The 22230-nt window shown below is 41.1% G+C and overlaps 1 protein-coding gene across 11 annotated transcripts in view; it reads left to right on the forward strand.

The window, feature by feature from the left end:
* LOC149319325 (inositol polyphosphate-4-phosphatase type I A) overlaps positions 1-22230 on the forward strand; it is a 134665-nt gene that overhangs the window by 52467 nt on the left and 59968 nt on the right. For all 11 annotated transcript variants that reach the window (XM_089511474.1, XM_089511479.1, XM_089511476.1 and 8 more), the window contains exons 3-10: positions 6037-6255; positions 8488-8532; positions 9651-9769; positions 9862-9978; positions 11382-11461; positions 13752-13863; positions 17178-17268; positions 20318-20465. In XM_089511474.1, coding sequence (XP_089367600.1) covers positions 6150-6255; positions 8488-8532; positions 9651-9769; positions 9862-9978; positions 11382-11461; positions 13752-13863; positions 17178-17268; positions 20318-20465 — 818 coding nt within the window. In that variant the 5' untranslated portion in view covers positions 6037-6149. The remainder of the gene's footprint in view (positions 1-6036; positions 6256-8487; positions 8533-9650; positions 9770-9861; positions 9979-11381; positions 11462-13751; positions 13864-17177; positions 17269-20317; positions 20466-22230) is intronic.

Raw genomic sequence — 22230 nt, forward strand, 5'->3', positions numbered from 1 at the left:
GCAGTAACCCCCTTCAGTTGTTATTTTCCCTTTAAAACAAGACATAGTGGTATCACACTTTCAATAGATTTCTGGAGACTACCTGTAAAAAAAGGTTTATGAGGAGAATGCACCTTGTTTTAACGGAAACAGCAGAAGAATATTTGCCATCACCATGCAGAATATTCAGCAGCAGGGATATAGAGCTGCAAAAATGGGTGGGGAACACTTGCATTCCATGTACTGCATTTTGTTCATGGCTGATCTATGGTATGGGATACCCAAGACAGCAGCAGATTCATTCCAGTGAAAGCTCAAAAATATAGATATGCCTGGAGACATTGCCTTCACAATTTTGTAATTGGCTTTATTTAAACAACACAAGAATGGATCTGAGTTACTCTTGGACTTAGTTGCTTCCTCTTCTTCTCTTTTGGCATGAACTGAAGGTAGAATTTGGAAGATTTCACTTTCATTTAGATTAAGTGAATCTTGTCATGTCACTTGAACATAAACATAGGTTATATAGAAATAACCCAACTTCTTCAAATCATAGTTTTTTAAAACTGGCTTATTCACAGCTAACTATGTTTTCAGGTTAACTATGGTCCACACTGCAGAAATAACCCACTTTGAGACTGCTTGAACTGTCCTGGCTCAATGCTAGAGGATCCTGGGAATTGCAGTTTGTTGTGGCTCCAGAGCTCTATAGCAGAGGAAGTTCAATGTCACCTACAAAACTACAGTTCCCAGGATTCCTTAGCATTGAGCCAAGACAGTGTTGTCTCATACGGGATTATTTCTGCAGTGTGTTTTGGGCCTAAGTTAACCAGTCATATGTGTTTATCACACTATACTCTTATAGTGCTACTATTCCACTTTAACTGCTCTAGCTGCCTCCTGTTGCATTCTGGGATTTGCAGTTTTAAGGAGGGGTATTTAGAATTCTCAGGCAGAGAATAACTCATTTCATCATGTCACACTGTGGTTGATATAAAATGTAAGTAGACACAATGCCATGCTGGGTGTAGCAGGTAGGAAGAAATACTGAAAAAAATAAGCATGCTGAGGCTCTTTCTGTATAGCAACAAATCATAATTTAGATTGTATCCAGAGTGTAAAATGCCAGCTGTTTTCCTTGATCATATTGTAGTAGGACATGCAGACCTAGTGACTCAAACTCTAAATTAATGGTTCATATTATATCAAACAGATGTTCTTCACTGACAAGGTCAATTTCAGGTTATATCAACCTAAGGTCATACTAGAAGATCAGCTTCAATATGTATTGTTTAAATTGTTTTAAACTATATTATATGTTCTACACCATTTCAAATTTCTCTTGTTCTGTGTGACTTTTAAAATGAATGTGCTGTAGTGGTTTGAGTGTTGGGCTATGACTTTGGAGATGAGGGTTCGATTCTCAGTTTGGCCATGAAGTCCACTAGGTGGCCTTGGGCAAGTCACATGCTCTCATCCTTATGGGAAGGCAATAACAAACTTCCTTTGAACAAATCTTGCCAAGAAAACCCTATAATGGATTCATCTTAGGGTCACCATAAGTCAGAAACAACTTGAAGGTACACAACAACAACTGTCATTTTACGGTTTAGGGTGAAACCTGTTCTCTTGATCCAATTCCTTCTCGCCTTCTAATCCCCTCCCCTCGCTTTTTATCTTTAATCTTTCTCTTTCTATGGGCTCTTTTCCTTCGGACATTAAACACGCTCTCGTTTCCCCAATTCTGAAAAAAATCTTCTCTCGACCCCTCTTCTTTGTCCAGCTATCCTCCAATTTCTCTTCTTCCTTTTCTTTCTAAGGTTTTGGAACAGTCGTTTATTCTCGCTGTCTTGAGTTTCTTGAAGCCAACTCCATTCTAGATCCCTTTCAGTCCAGTTTCTCCCCACGGCATTCTACAGAGACGGCCCTCACAAATATCTCTAATGAACTTTTATGGGCTAAGGCAAATGGCCTTTACTCTATTCTTATTCTCTTTGATTTGTCCGTGGCCTTCGACACCGTGCATCACTGTCTTTTAGTTGATATACTTTCTAACCTCGGGTTCTCAAATTCTGTTCTTGATTGGTTATTAGCTTTTATTATTAGCTTTATTTATAAAGTGCCGTAAATGTGCACGGCGCTGTACAAAAACCAAATAAAATCAAGGATATATAAAAAGCCTGCCTATGGTGTACAATCTAAAGGTTAAAACAACAAGTTAGAAACATCATAAGAAAACAAGTTAAAACAGCAAATATCAAATATTGAGTCAAGCATCAAAACAACCAGGTCACAATCACAGACTCCCTGGGAACGCTTCCCTAAACAATATGGTCTTTAACTCGTTTTTAAAACTGGTTAGAGACATGTTGAATCGTGCTTGTAAGGGGAGGAAGTTCCAGGAGTGAGGGGCAACAAGCGAGAAGGGATGAATCTGGGACGGGGCCATGGGAATCCTGGGCTGGGACAGGAGACCTTGGCTACCAGAACAAAGGGAACGAGTGGGGATGTAGGGAGAAAGAAGTTCAGAGAGATAGGGAGGGGCCAGCCCATGCAGGGCTTTAAAAGTGAGCAGGAGAAGCTTGTACTGAATGCGGAACGGAAAGGGGAGCCAGTGAAGGGATGACAATAGGGGGGAGACATGGTCATACCGGCGAGCGAGTAAGATAATATGAGCAGCTGAGTGGTGAACAGAAATCAATGGGTGGAGGTGTGAGAGAGGAAGCCCTGCCAAGAGAAGGTTGCAGTAATCTAATCGCGAGACCACTAGGTCATGGACCAAAGTCTTTGCAGTAGAAGCAGAGAGATATGGACAGATTTTGGAAATATTACAGAGAAAAAAATCTACAGGCCTTGGCTGTGGCCTGTATCTGAGGGATAAATGACAGAGAGGAGTAAAAAATGAAGCCAAGACTGCGGGCTTCCTGAACCGGCTGAATAGAGATGTCGTCGACAGAAATAGAAAAGGAATATTGAAGGGTGAGCTTAGGGAGGAAATCAAGAAGCTCCGTCTTGGACATGTTGAGCTTCATTGGTTCAAATCTTATTTGTCAGACAGATCTTTTGCAGTGGTCACTGGTGGTCAGACTTCGTCCTCTGTTCCCTTATCTGTTGGAGTTCCTCAGGGCTCTGTTTTGGGTCCCCTACTGTTCTCTCTCTACACATTGTCACTAGGAAAACTCCTTTAGTTTTTCCTATCATCTGTATGCCAATGACTATATCTTTCCACCCGTAACCTTTCTCCAGGGCTTGAACAGCAAGTTTCATCTTGTCTCACCACTGTCTCTCAGTGGATGTGTCATTGGCATTTGAAGCTCAACATGTCCAAAACAGAGCTTCTTGTCTTTCCACCTAAGTAGGGTTGCCATAAGTCAGGACCTCCAAACTGGGACAAATGTAGGACACGTGTAGGACAAAATTTTCAAATGTAGAGCAATTTTTTTAAAATGGAGGACACACGAAAAAATGGCTGTTTTTTTAAAAATGTTAATATAAATGCATGTTTCTTAGGCATGATCAAAATGGAGGACATTTGGGCATTATTCCTAGACAGATGGCACAAATGTACTTCCCTTTCTGGCCAAACCATCCCCCTCCCCATCCCAAAACACAGGACAGCACATTTGGGCATTGAACATGGCTTTACTTAACATGGTAATCTCTTGCATATTTCAGAGGCTTATTGCATAACCAAACTCTTTGGGTTTCACACTGAACATGGGTTCACATAGCTATGCATACTGAATATGTTAAGGTGGTTTAACAAGAAGTGATTTGCCCTTGGTTTCATGTGTCTCGCACCAACTATACTTCTCAGAAGTGTGTACTTGGTCAAGGGACTTTGTTTTTTCTTTACTGCACATGAGTTTGTAAAAATCACCTCAGAGGCTTGCTGATATCAATACCACCACCACCACCATCATCATCACCAGTATCATTGTTAAAGCAAACCTGTACAAATGGAATGGAAATCCTCCTCCTCCTCCATCCTTCCTCCTCCTTCATCCTTCCTCCTCTCCTCCCTCCTCCTTCATCCTTCCTCCTCCCCCTCTTCTTCCTCCTTCATCCCTCCTCCTTTTCTTCCTCCTCCTCTTCTTCCTCCTTCATCCCTCCTTCCTCCCTCCTCCTCTCCTCTCCTTCCTCCTCCTTCATCCTTCCTCCTCCTCCACCGCCGCCTTGGCGCGCTCCCCCTCTGCACATTCCAGTGGCAGAGGCAGGCGGCCACCTCCACCTCCTCCGCCTTTCTAGCCCCGCGCGCAAGCAGGGGTGAGTGCGCGCTGCCGCCGGCCAGCCAGGGCCAAGACAAGCGCCCAGCGCACGAGGAGGAGGCGGAAGAGGAGGTGGGTGGGTGGCTGCTGCCTGCCTGCTTCCGGTGCGCGGACGGGGAGCACGCAGGCAGGCCCCTCCTCCTCCTCTGCCTCCGCCAGCCTTGGCGCGCTCCCCGTCCGCGCACCGGAAGCAGGCAGGCAGCAGCCACCCACCCACCTCCTCTTCCACCTCCGCCTCGCGCGCTGGGTGCTTGTCTTGGCCCTGGCTGGCCGGCGGCAGCGCGCACTCGCCCCTGCTTGCGCGCGGGGCTAGAAAGGCAGAGGAGGCGGAGGCAGTAAATGGCCAGCCGGCTGCATGACCAGCCGCGGCCATACAGGGAGCACGCGGGGGCAGAGGAGGCAGCGGCGGCGGAGGAGGTGGGTGGCTGCGGGCGGGGCAGTCCCCCCTTTTGCCTGGAAACCGGACCGGGACCGGGCCAGGATCCCCAAAAGCAGGATTGCCCCGCCTACAGGCGGGATATGGCATCCCTACACCTAAGTCCTCCCTTCAATACTCCTTTTCTCTTTCTGTCGACAACACCTCTATTCAACCGGTCCAGGAAGCCCACAGTCTTGGTTTCACTTTTGATTCCTCTCTGTCTTTCATCCCCCACATCCAGTCCACAGCCAAAGCCTGTAGATTCTTTCTTTACAACATTGCCAAAATCCATCCATTTCTCTCAGCCTCTACCATTCCACACTCTGCTGGTCTCCCGACTAGATTACTGAAATCTCCTTCAGGCAGGGCATCCTCTCTCTCATCTTTGCCTTTAACTTCTGTTCATCATTCAGTGGCACGCATCATTACATCCGCTCGCCGCTTTGACCATGTTTCTCCTTTATTATCATCCCTTCACTGGTTCCCCTTTCCCTTCCATATTCAGTATAAGTTTCTGTTGCAGACCTTTAAAGCCCTGCATGGGCTGGCCCCTCTTTATTTATCTGAACTTCTTTCTCTTTACACTCCCATTCGTACCCCCCGTTCTAGTAGTCAAGGTCTGCTGTCCCAGCCTAGGATTTCCACTGCCCCGTCCCAGAGTCGTCCCTTTTCACTTGCTGCTCCTAACTCCTGGAACCTTCTTCCCCCACGAACACAGGTCATTACTTCTTTCACCACGTTTAAATCTGAGTTGAAGACTATCCTGTTCAGGGAAACATTCCCAGACACTGTGTGATTATCTATCTGATTTTTTTTTTTTTTTTGGATAGTTGATGTTGATGTTTTTAATTGTTGCTTGCTTATTTTAACCAATTCTATTTTATGTTATTACCTATTGTTTTAAACGTATTTTTCAGATAGTACGCCATTGGCAGGTTTTATTTTTATTGATTTGATCATTTGTATGTACAGCACTGTGTACATTTACAGCACTTTAGAAATAAACTATAATAATAATAATGATAATAATAAATATTTAAATATCATTACAACTGATCAGATTACAGTATGAACACAGGTGCATGTATGACATGTGTGTGTTTGTGTATGACGCTGCAGTTTTAGGACTGATATGTTGGTTGATGTTCATTTATCTTGACAATAAAGAGGATGTCGATATCTACTGAAGCTTGTGTTCACTTAATTTTTTTTTTAAAGGCCATTTCCCCATCATGTGTTGGCAGTAAATTCTTCATAATACTACCATTAAACTCCATTAAATAATTTGCTTATAAAATGTGTTTTCAAAGAAGCATGCCATGCAACGTAATTCAGATTTGTGTGTGTGTGTTTGTTCTTTTCATGTCTTAGAATGCTAACATCATAAGGGCTGCAAGTGAAGACAACATTCTGCTGTATTTTGATCCTTCTTCAAGATATTGCTGTGGTCAGACAGTGAAAAGAGGTGTCTTCCCAATGACAACATGTCAACAAAAGATCTCAGTCCCCGACATGGTGCAAAGTCCCGCACTGTGCAGAGAGCCTCAACGATTGATGTTGCTTCTGATATGTTAGGTTTGTCTTTGACAGGTGACTATCTTTTTTGCTATGTTTCTTCTCACACTTGTAATCATTTTTTTCATGAATCTTGGTTTAGTGTTTGAAGTCTGAGTGTTTTCTCCAGATGATGGTGATGAAAAGATGAATTTGAAAGACACACACACAAAGTCTAATATGTATCCCTCCTATCTCAAAGTTATAGTCAACAGACAAGATGGCAGGACAGCATGGAGGAGAATAGGCAGGCAGTAGGGGACAGAATTTAAAAGAAAAGAGTTGAAGAGGCATAAAAGAAAGGCCCAAATGAACTCTTGTGTTTTTGTTACTTAATTGTACTTTATAGATTTTTAATGAATAGCTCCAGAATGGAAATTGAAGATTATAAAAATTGGCCTCCACTGAGAATTACTCAGTGCATAAACAAAATGCCTGAAAATACCCAACGGGACTTTCTAAAATCATTTTTGCTCCTTAAACACTATTACACCATTTTTCTTCTCGTACATTTAAAAATGTTAGAACTAAATATGTTGGGGAGGGGGAGCAGGGGGTTTTTTGTGGTGTTTTTTTTTTTTTTTTTTGCTATTCATGGTACTTAAATCTGGCCTCTTTGGGGGAATTTAATTATGTTGTTCCTTGGATCCTGGCTCATGTGTTGTTTTCTTTCAAATCACTTGAGTTTTTCTGAAAGAGGTAAAACAATACAAAAGCATCCTTCTTCTGAATCATAGCATCACTATATATTTTAATATGGAAAAAAAGTTATTTCTATAAAAGCAGGGGTGGAGCTAGACCAATCTGATGGTTCAAGGCTCTTGGACCAACAATTAATCAGGGCTTCACTTTGCCCCGATCGCTGCAACAGAAAGAAGAAGAGAGGGAGAATGAGGGACATGGTCATGGAAGTGGCTCTTCCTTCTCTTCTAGCAACCCCATTTGTGTGCTGCTAAGAAAGGAAGCATGGATGATGGAGATCCTGCCCATTGTTTTGAATGCTTTCTGGAGCAAAGGTACTATGGAGGCCTGTAGGGAACATAACCTGTGCTACAGGGCCCATTCACAGTAGCTAATTATAATGCTTTTGTTCCACTTTAACTGCCATGGCTACATTCTATGGAATCCTGGGTTTTGTAATTTAGAGAGGGGCATTTACAGTTATCAGCCAGAGTGCTCATTTGCCTCACCAAACTACAAATCCAAAGATTCCATAGAATGGAACCACAGCCATTAAAGTGGAATAATAGTGCTACAGCTGTCTGGTTTGAATTGACCTACTCTCCTCTGCCACAGTTGCTTGGCTCTAGCATGCATTCCAGACAATAACCAGCGATGTGTCAGCCTACCTCCTTCTCTTTTGGCAAATATGTGAGCAGGGTTCCTAGAGAAGACACTGTCAAAGCAGTCCTCTGCCTACTCATCCTTTTTCCATGGCAGGAGGGGTGCAAGCAGATGTAGGTGTGGGTGTGCACACATGTTTGTGAGTGAAAAGGGCAGCAAGATATTTGTGTGTGTGTGCCATTGGACACAAGATGTGCATATAAAAAATGTGCAGTTTGAAATCTGATAAAGTTCAGTTGGAAAAACAGGTGAGAAACTAGAAACATTAAGTGCTTACTAAGCATGTCAGTGACAGCATTTATCAATTCAAAGACATAGCCGTGTTAGTCTGGAAAATCAGTGTGCAGAGGGATCTTGTAGCACCTTTGAGACTAACTGAAAGAGAGAAAGTGAACTTTTGTAGACTTGAGTCTACTTCCTCAGGTGCAAGCATTGATCAAGTAATCTTAGTGAAAACAGGAGAAGCCCAGTCTTGGAGAGGTACTACTCTTGGCAGTACAGATTTGAGGAGGCTGAAGAAACAGCTGTTGCACTGCTATAAGTGTCACTGCATTGGGATTTATGCTGGGGCATGAACCATTCAATACTCCTATTAGTTTACTAAGCCTGATTTGTTGTTGTTGTTGTATAGTAAATAAGAAATATGAATTCACGGGGAGAAAATAGCACTGGCACAAAGTGCAAACTGGGGCAGAACATGCTTTGTGCATGTGTGGTCCACCAGTACTGAGTAGTGGCCATAAGGGCTATGCTTTGTTTTTGTTTTAAGAGCACACCAAAAGAGCAAACCACTTGGACAACAGTGGCAGTGTATAGTACTAGGGACAAGTTTTGCTTCTTGCTTTTGAGCTGCCAACCTATAAGCTCTGTTGCCATATAACAACAGTCTATAGTTGAGCTTACGCTAACTGTTATTCTTTGTAGGAAACATCCAGGATCCAGATGAGCCAATCTTAGAATTTAGTTTAGGTAAGTACTTGAGGTGTGTGTGTGTGTGTGTGTGTGTGTGTGTGTGAGAGAGAGAGAGAGAGAGAGAGAGAGAGAGATTTTCATCCACCTTTTTCAGAACATTGCATTTGTATTTGCTGATGTTTATAATCAGTACTGTGGTTGTATATAAAGTGTTAATTGTCAAATGTAGTGATCAGAAAGAGGAGAATGGAAAGGAGACCATGTGCTGCATGACCCTGAGACACCTTCAGGAAGGGTGGGGAATCTCTGGCCTTCCAGGTGTTGTTGGACTCCCATGATCCCAACTCCCATGATCCCTTACCACTGACTGTGATGGATACTGCTGATGGCAGATGCAGTCCAACACTATCTGAAAGCTCCCCATTTTCCATTTCTGCTCTTATATCTAGGAAGTGCATTCTGGTATTTGATTTTATACGATTATCCTTCTTTGCCTACTTCTAACCATGTCGAGCATAAGCCCTTGGTCTTTATTTTTTTAAGTTTTAAGGTCCCTGCTTATCTTTTAGCCTTTAAAAAATTATTTGTTCTAATATTCATACTTTTCTGCTGAAAAAGAAATAAGAAGTATCCATCCAAAGTGGTATAATGATTTTTTTTAAAATAACAGTAAGAATACAAACAAAGAGAGTTTAAAACAAAAACTAAGCAGTGGATAATCAAGCCAATTCCTAATCATATCCTCACCCATGATCTCCTCTCCTTCAACATTAGCATTCGTCAGCCAGCCTAAAGTATTTGCAGATACTCTACATGTCTCTTTACTTAAAATCCTTAGTCATTCCAAATTGTAACAAAGAACTAAGGGCATGTAACAGCGTTTGGCCTCATTATTTCATTTCTACCTTTGTGAGTCACATTCTAGTCTTTTCTTGTTTTCTGTACTGTCAGCTTTAGAGTGGAAAAAGTTTTTGTTGCCTGCATATTCTATAGGATGTCACAAAAATTGCTGATGATGTGAAATCATCATTATTGGGCTCACATGTTGTATGGTACCAGTGAACAATAAGGCAGAAAAGTGAGAAACAGGCAGAGTTTTCTACTTTGTTCTTGACATATTGTATTTGTCTGACAGTATCTTGATGTAGAAAAATTACATGGCTTATTTTCTACAGCTTGCAGTGAGCTACTTACTCCGTCACTAGACAGAAAGCCAAATAGTTTTGTAGCAGTGAGTGTAACTACACCTCCTCAGGCCTTTTGGACAAAGCATGCACAGACAGAAATTATTGAGGTAAGAGATGCAATGTTTGCTGCTACTGAGTGCTTCATTTTAGCTGATACCAAGTTAACCCTCTTAACCATTCAATTTCTTTTTCATTATAGGGAACAAGCAATCCTATCTTTCTCAGCAGTATTGCCTTTTTTCAAGACTCTCTTATTAATCAGATGACGCAAATAAAACTTTCTGTGTATGATGTTAAAGATAGATCTCAGGGAACTGTAAGTCTACTTTTCAAATGTCTTCTCTGTTGTTTACATTGCTGTGGCATTTAAATAATAATTTTGTATGCTTGCACACTGTGGTCTCCCACATGGGCTGTTATTTCCATGCAGCGATGGGTTTCATTCTTTCCCCTCCTGCTGTGATGCTTCTAGTTGCTCCCCATTCATTGCAATTGATGTTGTTGACTGCCATCAAATCAACTTTGACTTATGGAAGAGACCTCCAAGTCACTCTATTCTTAACTGCTCTACTCAGGTCTTGCAGATGGTGGCTTCCTTGATTGAATCTGTCCATCTGAAATGCAGTCTTCCTCTTTTCCTACTCCCTTCTACCTTACCAAGCATTTTTGTCTTTTCTAATGAGTCCTGTCTTCTCATAATCTGGCCAAAGTATGATAGTCTCATTTAGGTCATCTTGGCTTGATATGCTCTAGAATGCATTTATTTGTCTTTTTGGCAGTTACAAATAGTTTTTTAAAAGATGTTTGCTGCGTAGGAGTTGGGGAGGGGCCTTGTGGTTAAGAAGGGTAGAATTAAAATAAAAGTTTATGTGTTTACATGTATTTGTTGTTGTTGTTGTGTGCCTTGAAGTTGTTTCTGACTTAATAAGGTGAACCTATCATGAAATTTTCTTGGCAAGATTTGTTCAGAGGGGGTTTGCCATGGCTTTCCTCTGAGGGTGAGAGAGTATGACTTGCCCAATATCAGTAGGTTTCCATGGCTGAGTGGGGATTTAAACCTTGGTCTCTAGAGTCAAACATTTGTCACACTGAGTTGATACATAATGCCAAACCATAGTTAAGAAGCATAAGTGCCATTTAGTGCGATGTGTGAATTGACAAAGTATAGCTTGTGACTGGCCAGCCAGGCAGAAAAAGAAACCATGATTTGGAGCCGCAGCCATTGCTCTACCTACAAGAGATTGTTGAATTCTCTACACAGGAAACAACGCTTGTCTAAATTCAGTTCTTAGTCCTAAGTAGAGTGTACCCATTGAATCAATGGGACTAAATCACTTAACAAAAGTAGGATCCAGGGGCCATGTGCAGCTCACACCCTGAACTTTGTTTACATGGCCTAAGTAGGAGAGAGAAGGCAAAATGAAAGCAGGCGTGCAGCTGCAAACCATAATTTGTCTGTTTGTTTTATGCTGTGGAAGCTGGAACATGAACTTTAACTATGGCAAGTGCATTCAGTAGCTTGGCATGATCTCTCAATTGAGTCAGGGAGGGGGAAAGAAAGAAAGAAAGAAAGAAAGAAAGAAAGAAAGAAAGAAAGAAAGCACGTTTGACTGCTGGATGTGTGTTCCATATGTCATACTGAGGCTATTCTAGACTGAAAGTATAAAGGTAATTTTATTGTTAAAATATCTCAGCCTTAATTACACTTGTCTTTTTCAGATGTATTTATTGGGTTCTGTGATGTTTACTGTAAAGGAAGTACTGAAGGAAAGGAACCATAGGTTACATTTAACACTAAGGTTTGTGCTTAGTTTTATTTTATTTGAAGAGTATTTGGGGCCCAACAATTCTTATTTATTGCAGGAAATCCTGGTCATTTAATTGCACAAAGGATGCTGTTTAAACATGGGTGTGTGGATTTTTAAAACCCAAGATCAATTATGAAGTTTCCTAGCTTCAAGTTGTAATGCTCAAGGAGATATTGTGCAAATACATCATAATTGTTTTATAAGGAAAGTTTCTATTGTCTTGAAGTGTTTGAATAACATATGCCTATGTGGAGTTTTAATATTTTTTAAATAGCTGTAGTAGTTCAGAAAATCTGATTGATTAAAATACTGAATTGTAAGTCATTCTCAGTAGCAAGTTATGGTAAGACAGAGACTTTCTGATTCTGTTGTTAATAAATCTTGGATCAGATAGTATATCTTCTGTGCCACATTCACACGGATGCTTCAGTAATATCAGGCCGTCTTTGTGGAAAAAAGATTACAACCACAGATGTGGTTGATGCCCAATGCTTGCTTTGTGGGTTATACACAATGGTGGAGCCTCAATTCATTGGCTGCCTTTAGGGCTCAGATGGGCAGAGTGGTCAGAAGCAGTTATATCTCTAGGTGCAAATCATAAGTATACATAAAGTTTCATGTACTCATTAGAATCAGAGCTTGGAAAGTTATTTTTTGGACTATAGATCCCAGAATCCCATTACCAACAAGGTCAGTGCCCATACTAATTGAAGGACTGTGGGAGATGCAGTCCCAAAAGGTAACTATTCCAAGTTCTGGTTAGAAAGTGCACAAGGCTCTGAATGGGAGAATCATGAGAGACTTCTCTTCATATAATCAAAAAGGCTCCTTTGCTCCGAGAGTATTATATTTAGTATCTTTAATATTACTAGTATTTCTGCTGTTCCAGAACTTCTTTCTGCACAATTGTACATGGTCTGCCTAATTAATTAGTCCATACATTGTAGCTGTGCTTAGGAGAAAAGATAGTCTCAAGGCATATTCTGAAAAATGTCCTGAAATTGATGGAAATTGCAGAGATGGAGAAACTGACACATCTGATTAGAGGGAAATCCATAAATGGTTTCCTGAAAGAATGGATATTATTTATAGAATACATTGGGCTCTTGGTATCTACGGGGTTGGTTCCAGGATCCCCCATGGATACCAAAATCTGTGGATGATCAAGTACCATTAAATACAGTGGCATGGTAAAATGGTGTGTCTTATACATCATGGCAAAATCAAAAGTGGCTTTTTTGGAATACACACACACACACACACACACACACACACACACACACGTGCTGTAGATGATTGATTCATGGATAAAATGTCCGTGGATATGGAGGGCTATATACAACAGAGGGAGGGAGAATACAATGGCAATAGGTTTCATTGGTTGATGTTAAAATAAACAAAGGTAAGAATCGTGTGTTAGTTGTCCTCTAAGATTACATTTAGTGGATTAGATAAAATAAGGTAGATTTTATCTAATTGCTTAGCTTTATATGAAAAGAGGACATGTGGAACGACTGCGACAGAAGAAAGTGGGAAGTCTCTTATTGTGTTTATTATTAGTACATTTATTGTGTGCATGTTAGTATTTGTTTATTAATGTTAGTAAGTATAAGTGGTAATTGGATATTGGATATTTTTTCCTATTTTCCTTTTCTGTGTTCGTGTATATTTGGTTTTAAGAATAAAATTTCAAATTATAATAAAAATGGCCTGAAATTCAGCTGGGATTTTTTTTTAAAAAATGACATAACTGGAACTTTGGGGGTCCCCAGGGGGGCTTCAGGGGCTACAGAAGCGGCTCTCAAGGGCAGTCTGGAACATGTGTGACATACTTGGCACACTCCAATGTAAAGCAACAACAGTACTAGCACAATAATTTTGCCATGCTTTTTGCCTTCAGGATGAGTTACGTAATTTCCCAGGCTACATGGATTTATACATTTAGTTTTATATTGTATAGCTACACAAATTTATCAAGATTCAAAATAAAGTTTGAGATTCAATACTGAATCTACCATGTGTGTGTATAGTATCAGTGTTGAATCTCAAACTTTATTTTGAATCTTGATCCATTTGTATAGCTATACAATAGTAGTGGGCAAGTGTGGTCCACAAATTGGTGGAATCCCATCATTCCCATCATGCTGGCTAGGGCTGCTGGGAGTTGCATTGGAAAAGGTCTGGAGGGCTATACGGTGACTGTCAAGATTAAGATTTGATGTGTAACAGCAGTGGATATAGTTACATCAAATTGATAGCAATAATAATGTTTGTCTTGCAGATCTGCTGAAAGTGATCGTGTTGGCAACATTACAGTCATAGGATGGCAAATGGAAGAAAAAACAGACCAAAGACCTCCAGTTACCAGGTCTCCTGACACTATCAATGGAAGGGTGAATATAGACATCTCGTTTTAATCTCCAGACAACTCAGTATAACAGAGTAGGAATTGTGTTTCTCTTTGGATGGCACTTAACTTTAACTCTCAAATTCCGTATCATTGGCTGTTTGTGCATCTGCACTATAGAAATAATGCAGTTTGACACCATTTTAACTGTTGTAGCTCCATCCTGTGGAATCCTAGGATTTGTAGTTTTACAAACTCTTGTGCCAAAGAGTGCCTGTGCTTCATCAAGCTACAAATCCCAAGATTCTTGTAAAATGGAGCCATGGTAGTTAAAGTGATCTCAATATGCATTATTTCTACAGTGTTGATGCACCCTGTGGTCAGGATGAACAGATGTCATAACCGCAAAAGAGGACAAAGTACTGTAAAATGTCAACCATTCAAAGAAAATGTGGGACATTACAAAATAAAAGCTAAAAACACTGATATAAATTGGCCCCTGGGCTGTGCAGCAGAGCTGCTGCAGGAGAAGGAGCCTCCATGAATAGAGGCCAGAGAGTAACAACAGCTTGGCTTGAATGGTCAAGCTGTACCACATGATAAGGGGCAACTGCAAAGTCTATTTAAGTCTGTTGCCCCCTAGGGTGTCAGCTCTTCACATTTGAATGCTTTGAATAGGGGTTTGGACGCTTTGAGTAGGGGTTTGAGCCATTTTCTTCCCAATCCTGAAATTAGATTCTGGTGATCAGAGCAATACAGAGTGGATGGCATTCATTTGTCGGAAGAAGGGATTTGATTTTCCTGGGAGACTTTGGCTAGCTTGGTGGGGGAAAGGACAAGTGTCTGTGGCAGGTAGTGGGGAAGGAGAAGATTTTTAGATCGGTGTACACCTTGGCACCCCATTGTGGTGGAGGGTTGGTCTCAGGAACTGCCTCTATAAGGTAAGCAACCAGGGTATGTGGGAAGGAGACTGCCCTTGGGGCTGATCTGGAGTTTACTCTGTCTTGCAAAGTTTAGTGACTTTAAAGGGAGATCTCCAGGTTTTGGCTTTCCAAAGATGACTGGCCGAGATAGGAATCAATGCCTTTTGGATTGCCCTCAGGGTGTGGTGTTTTGCCCAAGAGATAGCTGGAGAGCTGTCATAGGTTGACATCTGGGCCTCAACTGGACCTGTACCAGGTTGCTCCCCCATTGTTTATCCATTTGTTTACTCTCAGGCCTCAAACAATTAAATAGGTTTTTAGGTCAATAAAATGGCCCTTGTTTAATCCACTTATTTGTGTCTGGCTTTGTTATTTAATGGTTGATCAACAATAGAAATTCATGCTTCTTAATCATGCTCAAAATGGATGAATTTTGGAATTCCTCCAGGACATAAGGTTGAAACATATCTGGGAAAAGGAGGACATCTGGTTGCCCTGCCTATGGTGAATAGTCCCAATAGGAGTTGTAGTTCTCAAAGGACACATGCTTCCCACTCCTGCACTTTATAAAATATGCAATCTAAAGTCTCCCCAACATTGCCTACTCTCCTTTGTCACACTCCCTGCAATGTTTCTTATCCCAAGTCAACTGTTTAGACCTTCATTAGGGAAAAGCTTTCATAGGCAGACATATTTTGTGGACTGAATAGTTATAGATATAGGCAGCAATAGTTGCCATGCTTTTAGCAGCTGTGCCACTGTGATCACAGAAAGTTGTTGGTTGCTGTATCAGTGATTGCCCAATTTGTATAATATGTATGTCCATGCAAACCTTGTACTTTTTGCAGGGAGGACCACTATAGATAAACCCAGAACCATATTGTGTGAACTTGCCCACTGTTTTTTTAAATTCAAATTATCTTTTTAAAAAAGGAAAATATTTTTTTAATATATTGGTGCAACCTAGATTAGTTCAGATAAAAACAATATCAAATTTGGTGTCGATATTTATATTTCCTGCTAGTGATCACAGTTACATATGTCACTTCTTCCAAATATGGTAGAGGGTATATGGAAATATCCCTTTAGAAACAACATTGTAACTCCTTCTGTGTTTGGTGGATTAGGATCAATAACATCAGATTGCTCAAAACCACAAGAAACCTGTTTGTTAACCCAGGCCTACCAAGAGTTGGTTTGAGCCCCAGTGAAAATATGTTTTGAGGTAAGCCCCATGGCTGTTTGCTAGCAGCAGATCTGTGTAGTGGATGCAGATCCAATGAAGGGGCTCTTCTCCTTCCCTCCATCCTTAATTTCCTGCAAGCCACGAAGAAACTCTGGAGACCTGCTATCCAGGAGTCTTCATAGAGGGCTTCGTTGCGACTAGAATTTGTAGCTGAATCTCCTTTGTCTCTGGTTAGACTAGATGGATTTTCAGTATGTGGTGTGTATGTATGTGCCTCCAAGTTGCCTGGTGTCTTTCAAGTTGCCGGGCATCCTCATCAATTTATAGGGTTTTCTTATGCAAGGAATATTAAGAGGTGGTTTTGCCAGTTCTTCTTCTTCTTCTTCTTCTTCTTCTTCTTCTTCTTCTTCTTCTTCTTCTTCTTGCTGTGTGCCTTCAAGCCATTTCGACATGGCAACCCTAAAGTGAGCCTATCATGGGGTTTTCTTGGCAATATTTGTTCAGAAGAGAATTGCCATTATCTTTCTCTGAGGCTGAGAGCATATGATTTGCCCAAAGTCACCAAGTGGGTATCATGGCCAAAATGGGAATCGAACACTGGTCTCCAGAGTCGTAGTCCAACACTCAAACCACTACTCCATACTGACTCTTCCTCTGAAATATAGCCTACAACATCTAGTATTCATTCACAATCTCCCATCCAAGTACTAACCAGGGGTGACCATGCTTCACTTCCAAGATCAGAAGAAATGTGGTGCCTTTAAGGTATCTAGGTCTCTTTCAGTACATTAAAACTTTTTAAAATTAAAGACTGGAAATTACTATGGTAGCATGTATTGTGGCTTTTGTTTTAAGCTAGTGGACAATTCATCATGAAATTATAATTTCAAATATACATTTCATTTAGTTCATGTTTGTTTAAAACTAATGGTCATCACAAAAGAGGAACACCAGAACTATACATGTAGTCTGTGAACTCCATTGCATTTTATAATGGAAGTTTACTGATCGTAACATTGTATAGCATTAATCTGCGTAAATTCAGTTCTAATTTTATATGTTCTAGTTGAATATAAAATATATTTGTATGTAGCATGTTGCATTCTTATCTGATGAAAGATAGCAGATTTGTTGAATCTGTTAGTAGCCTCCTCAGCAATTGTTCTCATTTTTTAGGTTAGCCAGGAGCATATTTTATAAATTGTATATGATGGAATTCTACATTTTTGTTATTCTTCATATTTTATTCAGACTGTGCTGCCTGTTGATGAAAGTTTAACAGAGTCATTAGGAATCCGATCCAAATATGCTTCATTACGGAAAGATGCTTTGTTAAAGTCTGGTAAGTAGCTACTATTGGAAGATTTTTGCATTCTCTTGCCGCCTCCTTAGATAGGGTTTTCCTGCATGTACACTCTCTTTCTCTCTTTCTCATTCAAATTAACCATGTGATTTAGGTCACTCCCCTTTTTGGACTAAAAGATATAGAATCGTAGAGTTGGAAGAAACCACAAGGGCCATCCTGTCCACCCCCTGCCATGTAGAAACTCTCAATCAAAGCATCCCCGACAGATAGCCATCCAGCCTCTGCTTATTCTCTCTAAAGATTTTCAACTGCTTGTTTTCATTCTTCCTCCCCTCTCAACTTTATTTGGAAAGATGGTGAGATAAAGGCACTGTGCAGACTGCTGAAAAATGGTGGCCTGCCAGTACCTGTTTTTCCGCTGGAAGGAAGCTGCAGCCGCCAAACCACACAGCTTCTCTTCGGCGGAAAAAGGTGCCTTTGCTGCCGTGGAGGTGTTTTTTGCTGTTTCTTTGGTGCAGTGTGTGTAAATGCTGTGCCACCGCAAGGGCAGTGTAACAAGCATGGTGTCGATGCACTCATTATGTAAGCGCCGTGCAGATGCCGCGCAGCGCTTACGTAACAATGACGACACCCATGTATACAGGCTGCTGCCATTATTACGCCCTCATCGCGTGCTAGGGTTGCAGGGCATGTAGGCGCTCCGCCCCTAGGCAACCCTAGCACGTGATGAGGGTGTCACTGAGGGCCCGTCAGTACTGGGCCAAAGATTTCTTTTTACCTGAACGATTACTAACTAAATTAGGATATAGCATTTATGAATATATAGATTAAAGCCATTAGTAAACTTTTGTTTTAAACTACAAGCTACATGTTTGTTGTTTCTGAGTCAGGGGTGAAACAGAAGGTCAAAAAGAGCTGGCTTCCCAGCAGACTGGGAGCGTGGCGTTCAGACAGCACCATGCCCCCAGTCCACCGGGAAGCTGCATGGCCAACTGCATGGCCGATCCATGGCATTTCGGTGGCACAACATTTATACACGCTGTGCCGAAGAAACAGTGAAAAAACACCTCCATGGCAGCAAAGGCGCCCTTTCCCCAATACAAAAAGGAGCAGCTTTCTGCCACTCCTTTTTGCTCCAGGAAAAGGCCAGGTTGGGGGTGTGGCATGCAGTTGCCGCAGTTCCAACTCAGTGAGCAAAGGCTTGGCCAGAAGCCTCTCCTTTGGAGCAGTCTGTTTTGCCCCTCAGTCTCAATTCTTAGGGAAGCACAGTTAGACAAAGGCACATTTCTGCTACTCTGGTAGAATCGTAGAATTGGAAGAGACCACAAGGGCCATCCAGTCTAACCCCCCGCCATGCAGGAAATCTCAATCAAAGCATACTTGACAGATGGCCATCCAGCCTCTGCTTAAAGACCTCTAAGGAAGAAGACTCCACCACTCTCCGAGGGAGTGTGTTCCACTGTTGAACAGCCCTTACTGCTAATTTAAAACTAGACCCTAATAGGCTTGGCTTTGACATTTTTGACATTTCAGTATTTTTGTTTCCTTGACAAAGGCTGAAGCCTTGGGAAACTTAAATTGCCATACAGCTACTTGCACTGATATTTCTTCATCCCATATCTGAAAGATTCAATGAACTGTAATTCCTTCAGTTTCTGTGGGTGCCATTGTTTATGTAGCCCAAACATCATTCCTTGTCCCCAAGAGGGAGGTATCTGCCTATTTGCCAAAATATAGAAGAATGTTGTGGAAGAGATCTTAAGGAGTTGGAAAACTCCCAATGAGAACTCCTCAAAACTCCTAATGAGGACTGAACATGCTCAGTACCACAGAACATTGACTGCTGAGGAGCGGGGCACAGAAAATGGGGAGAAGGATGGAATACAATGGCTAAACTACAAGAAGCACTTCAGAGTGCGGTATCTTGGTGATGAGCTTATTTGGAAGTTCCTAAGCTTCAGATGCATGTTGCAGTTCATTGTCCCCTGTGTACAAGCAATTGGACATGCCTACTTCAATTATAAGGTATTTTGTCTTCTCTGCATATGCACAAGAGACAGTGTGGTGCAGTGACTAGACCACTGGACACTGAGATCAAATCTCCACTTGGACATGAAACCCGGAATCATTCTCCCTGTGAGCATGACTTACTTTGCAAAATATCTTGTAACAAACAATTTTAATTTATTTTTCTAAATTAATTTGTGAGCAGTGGCATTTTGTCTACAGTACAAACAGTAGCTTTGGTAGCAGATAGCATACACCAGCAGCAGTGGTCACTAGTTTTTATCCAAAGCCTTTAGACTACATGGAAACAATACAATACTGGAAGTCAATGTTAGTTGTGTAGTGGATTCATTGATATGACCTGAGGTCTGGAAGAAACTGATGCATGTGCCTAAAGTGCCTTTTGTGCACATGTGTGAGAGATGTTATTTTTCTTCTTATGGTCACAGTCCCATATCCTGTGTGCAGACACTACTCATTTGATCTGTAGGAGCACATGGTATGCACAGGATATACAAAAACCAGCAGGCTGATGGATGGTCCTTAGAAACTGCAGGATATGCTCATAATGCTTTGGCTCTTGGCCACACTGTCTGGCTGAAGACAGTTAAGAGCAGTGTGGAATGCACATAAGTCCTCTCTTTTCTCTCTATATATTAAGAGCTGTCTTTAGCAGACCAGCAAACTGAATGCTGTGTTGTGCTTGCCCATGTGACACTTTATTGCTTCTTCTGCTGCCTTTTTCCTTGGCTTAGATGGAAAGCATCTTGCACCCAACACAAGAGAAGGTTCAGCTGTGAGCCCACTTTCAGTATTGCATCTGTCTTTGGTTGTTATTTCATCTGTTATAAGCCTGCTAGCAAAAAGGAGAAAGTGTGGAATCTGTTCATAATGCCTTTTTGTGAATAAATTTTAGGACCCTGTCTATTGGGAAAAGCAGATTGTGTGTTGTAGATTAGTAGAAGATGTGATTTCTAAACAGTCTGCTTAGTTACATTCACCAGTCTTGGAAGGATAGGATTTAGGTTGCCTGCTTGAAAATTATGTTCTTACATAGGTATTTTTAAAAATATTTTAGTGTTTGGAGGAGCCATTTGTCGGATGTATCGTTTCCCCACCACTGATGGGAATCATCTAAGAATCTTGGAGCAAATGGCAGAGAGTGTCCTCTCCCTACATATTCCCAGACAGTTTGTGAAGCTGCTCCTTGAAGAAGATGCTGCAAGGTAACAAAAAGATGCAGAAAAGATCTTATTTCCTATAGCAAGGCTTACATTTTATTTGAGTGAGTTCTAAATGGTGGCCCCCACACCAGTGCAGTTTAGGTCTTCCATAGTTTAAATGGCATCAGGAAGCTTAGGTGTGTCCCAGCTTTACTGAAGTTGAGATTGTGTGTGTGGGCTTTCCCTGGGTAGACACAGCAGTGAAGGTGCCCTGACTGAGGTGCTGACTGCAGGAGCTAGCTTCTACAGTTTATTTATTGAATTTATTTATTGAATTTATATCCTGTCTTTCTCCCAAAATGGGATTCAAGATGGCTACAATGGTGGGAGCTAGTTTCTAATAACATTCTATTAAGTGAATTCCTTGATGGTATCTAAAGTTTCTTATATTATGGGACTTGCCCACTTGACATCCTGGAGGGCATGCAAAAGGGCAGTTTTGCATATATGCTGGGAATGTCCAAGTGTTAATCTTTTGGACAATAATAATAATAATAATAATAATAATAATAATAAATAATATGGCTTATTTATAGCCCGCTTCTCCCTGAAGGATAACTGGAGATCACTGACGTTACTGGCCAGCAGATCAAATTTTATCCACAGTTGACTTTGCTCAAGCTCAACTCATGTTTAAAATTTCTAATGGTGTTAGTATTATCCATTAGTAGCTTTAACAATCACGATTGCCAAACATTGGTAAGAACAAGATGTACTGTATATGGTTCCTGAATTTGTATAGAAAGCAGTCAGTGAGAAGTTAATGGGTGTTTTCAGTCTTTCAGGAATAATGAAGCTCATTTTTTTATTCCTTTTATTACCTTTGGAAACAGTAGAAGCAATGGAATAGATTCTCCCTAGTCACCCTATAATGTGACAGGGACTGGTTTATTTATTTATTAATGAAAAGTATTTGTTTATTATTTCTCAGCCTGGCAAGGACCCAATAATGTTGATAAAACATTGGCCAGAATTCTGTTAGGGACATATGCATGCATGACTCTCCCTTACACCTACAGATGTCCTTTTTCTGGTGCTGCGAGGGTTGGTATTCCCTTCATCCCTATGTAGTATGCAAAAACTGCTCCTGACTTACTGTAAGTCCTTGAAGCAGTTCCACATGGGCATTCAATGCTTCGTGGTAATAAAAGACAGGATTAGAGAAGCATTTGGCTACATCCCCAAAGCCAGACACACAATGATGACATCAGCACTGAGATGTGCACAATTCCCTGGTGGTCTCAGCAATTCTGTAATCATTGTCCATCTGGTTATGGGGTGGTATCAAGTGCTTCTCTCATCCTCCCTATCTGAGATGAAGCACATCATGGCCATGTGAAGTGGCAATTCAGAGACCTTTTAGTAAGTTGAGTGGAGGGTATATGGCTCAGTTTGTGTAAATCTGCTGGCAGATATTTATGCTATGCAGAGTAGATGTTGGATTACCATTATTTGAAAAGAGATTGAAATAATTTTAAAACAATAAACCTGGTTAAACAATAAACTTCATTTGTTTAACTGTATGTAGCTCTGTGTCACAGAAAAACATTTAACATTTGGTCTCATTCATTGTTCCTGTTGTGTGCCTTCAACCCTAAGTGAGGTTTTTTTTGTGGCAAGATTTGTTCAGAGGAGGCTTGCTATTGCCTTTCCCTGTGGCTGAGAGCATGTGCCCTGCCTAAAGTCACCAAGGGTGTTTAATGGCTATGCGGGGAATCGAACTTTGGTCTCCAGAGTTGCAGTCTAATACTTAAATCACTATGCCACA

The sequence above is a fragment of the Sceloporus occidentalis genome, unplaced genomic scaffold, assembly GCF_023333645.1.
Source record: "Sceloporus occidentalis isolate IW3139 unplaced genomic scaffold, rSceOcc1.0.p SCAF_2, whole genome shotgun sequence".
NCBI classification, from domain to species: Eukaryota; Metazoa; Chordata; class Lepidosauria; order Squamata; family Phrynosomatidae; genus Sceloporus; species Sceloporus occidentalis.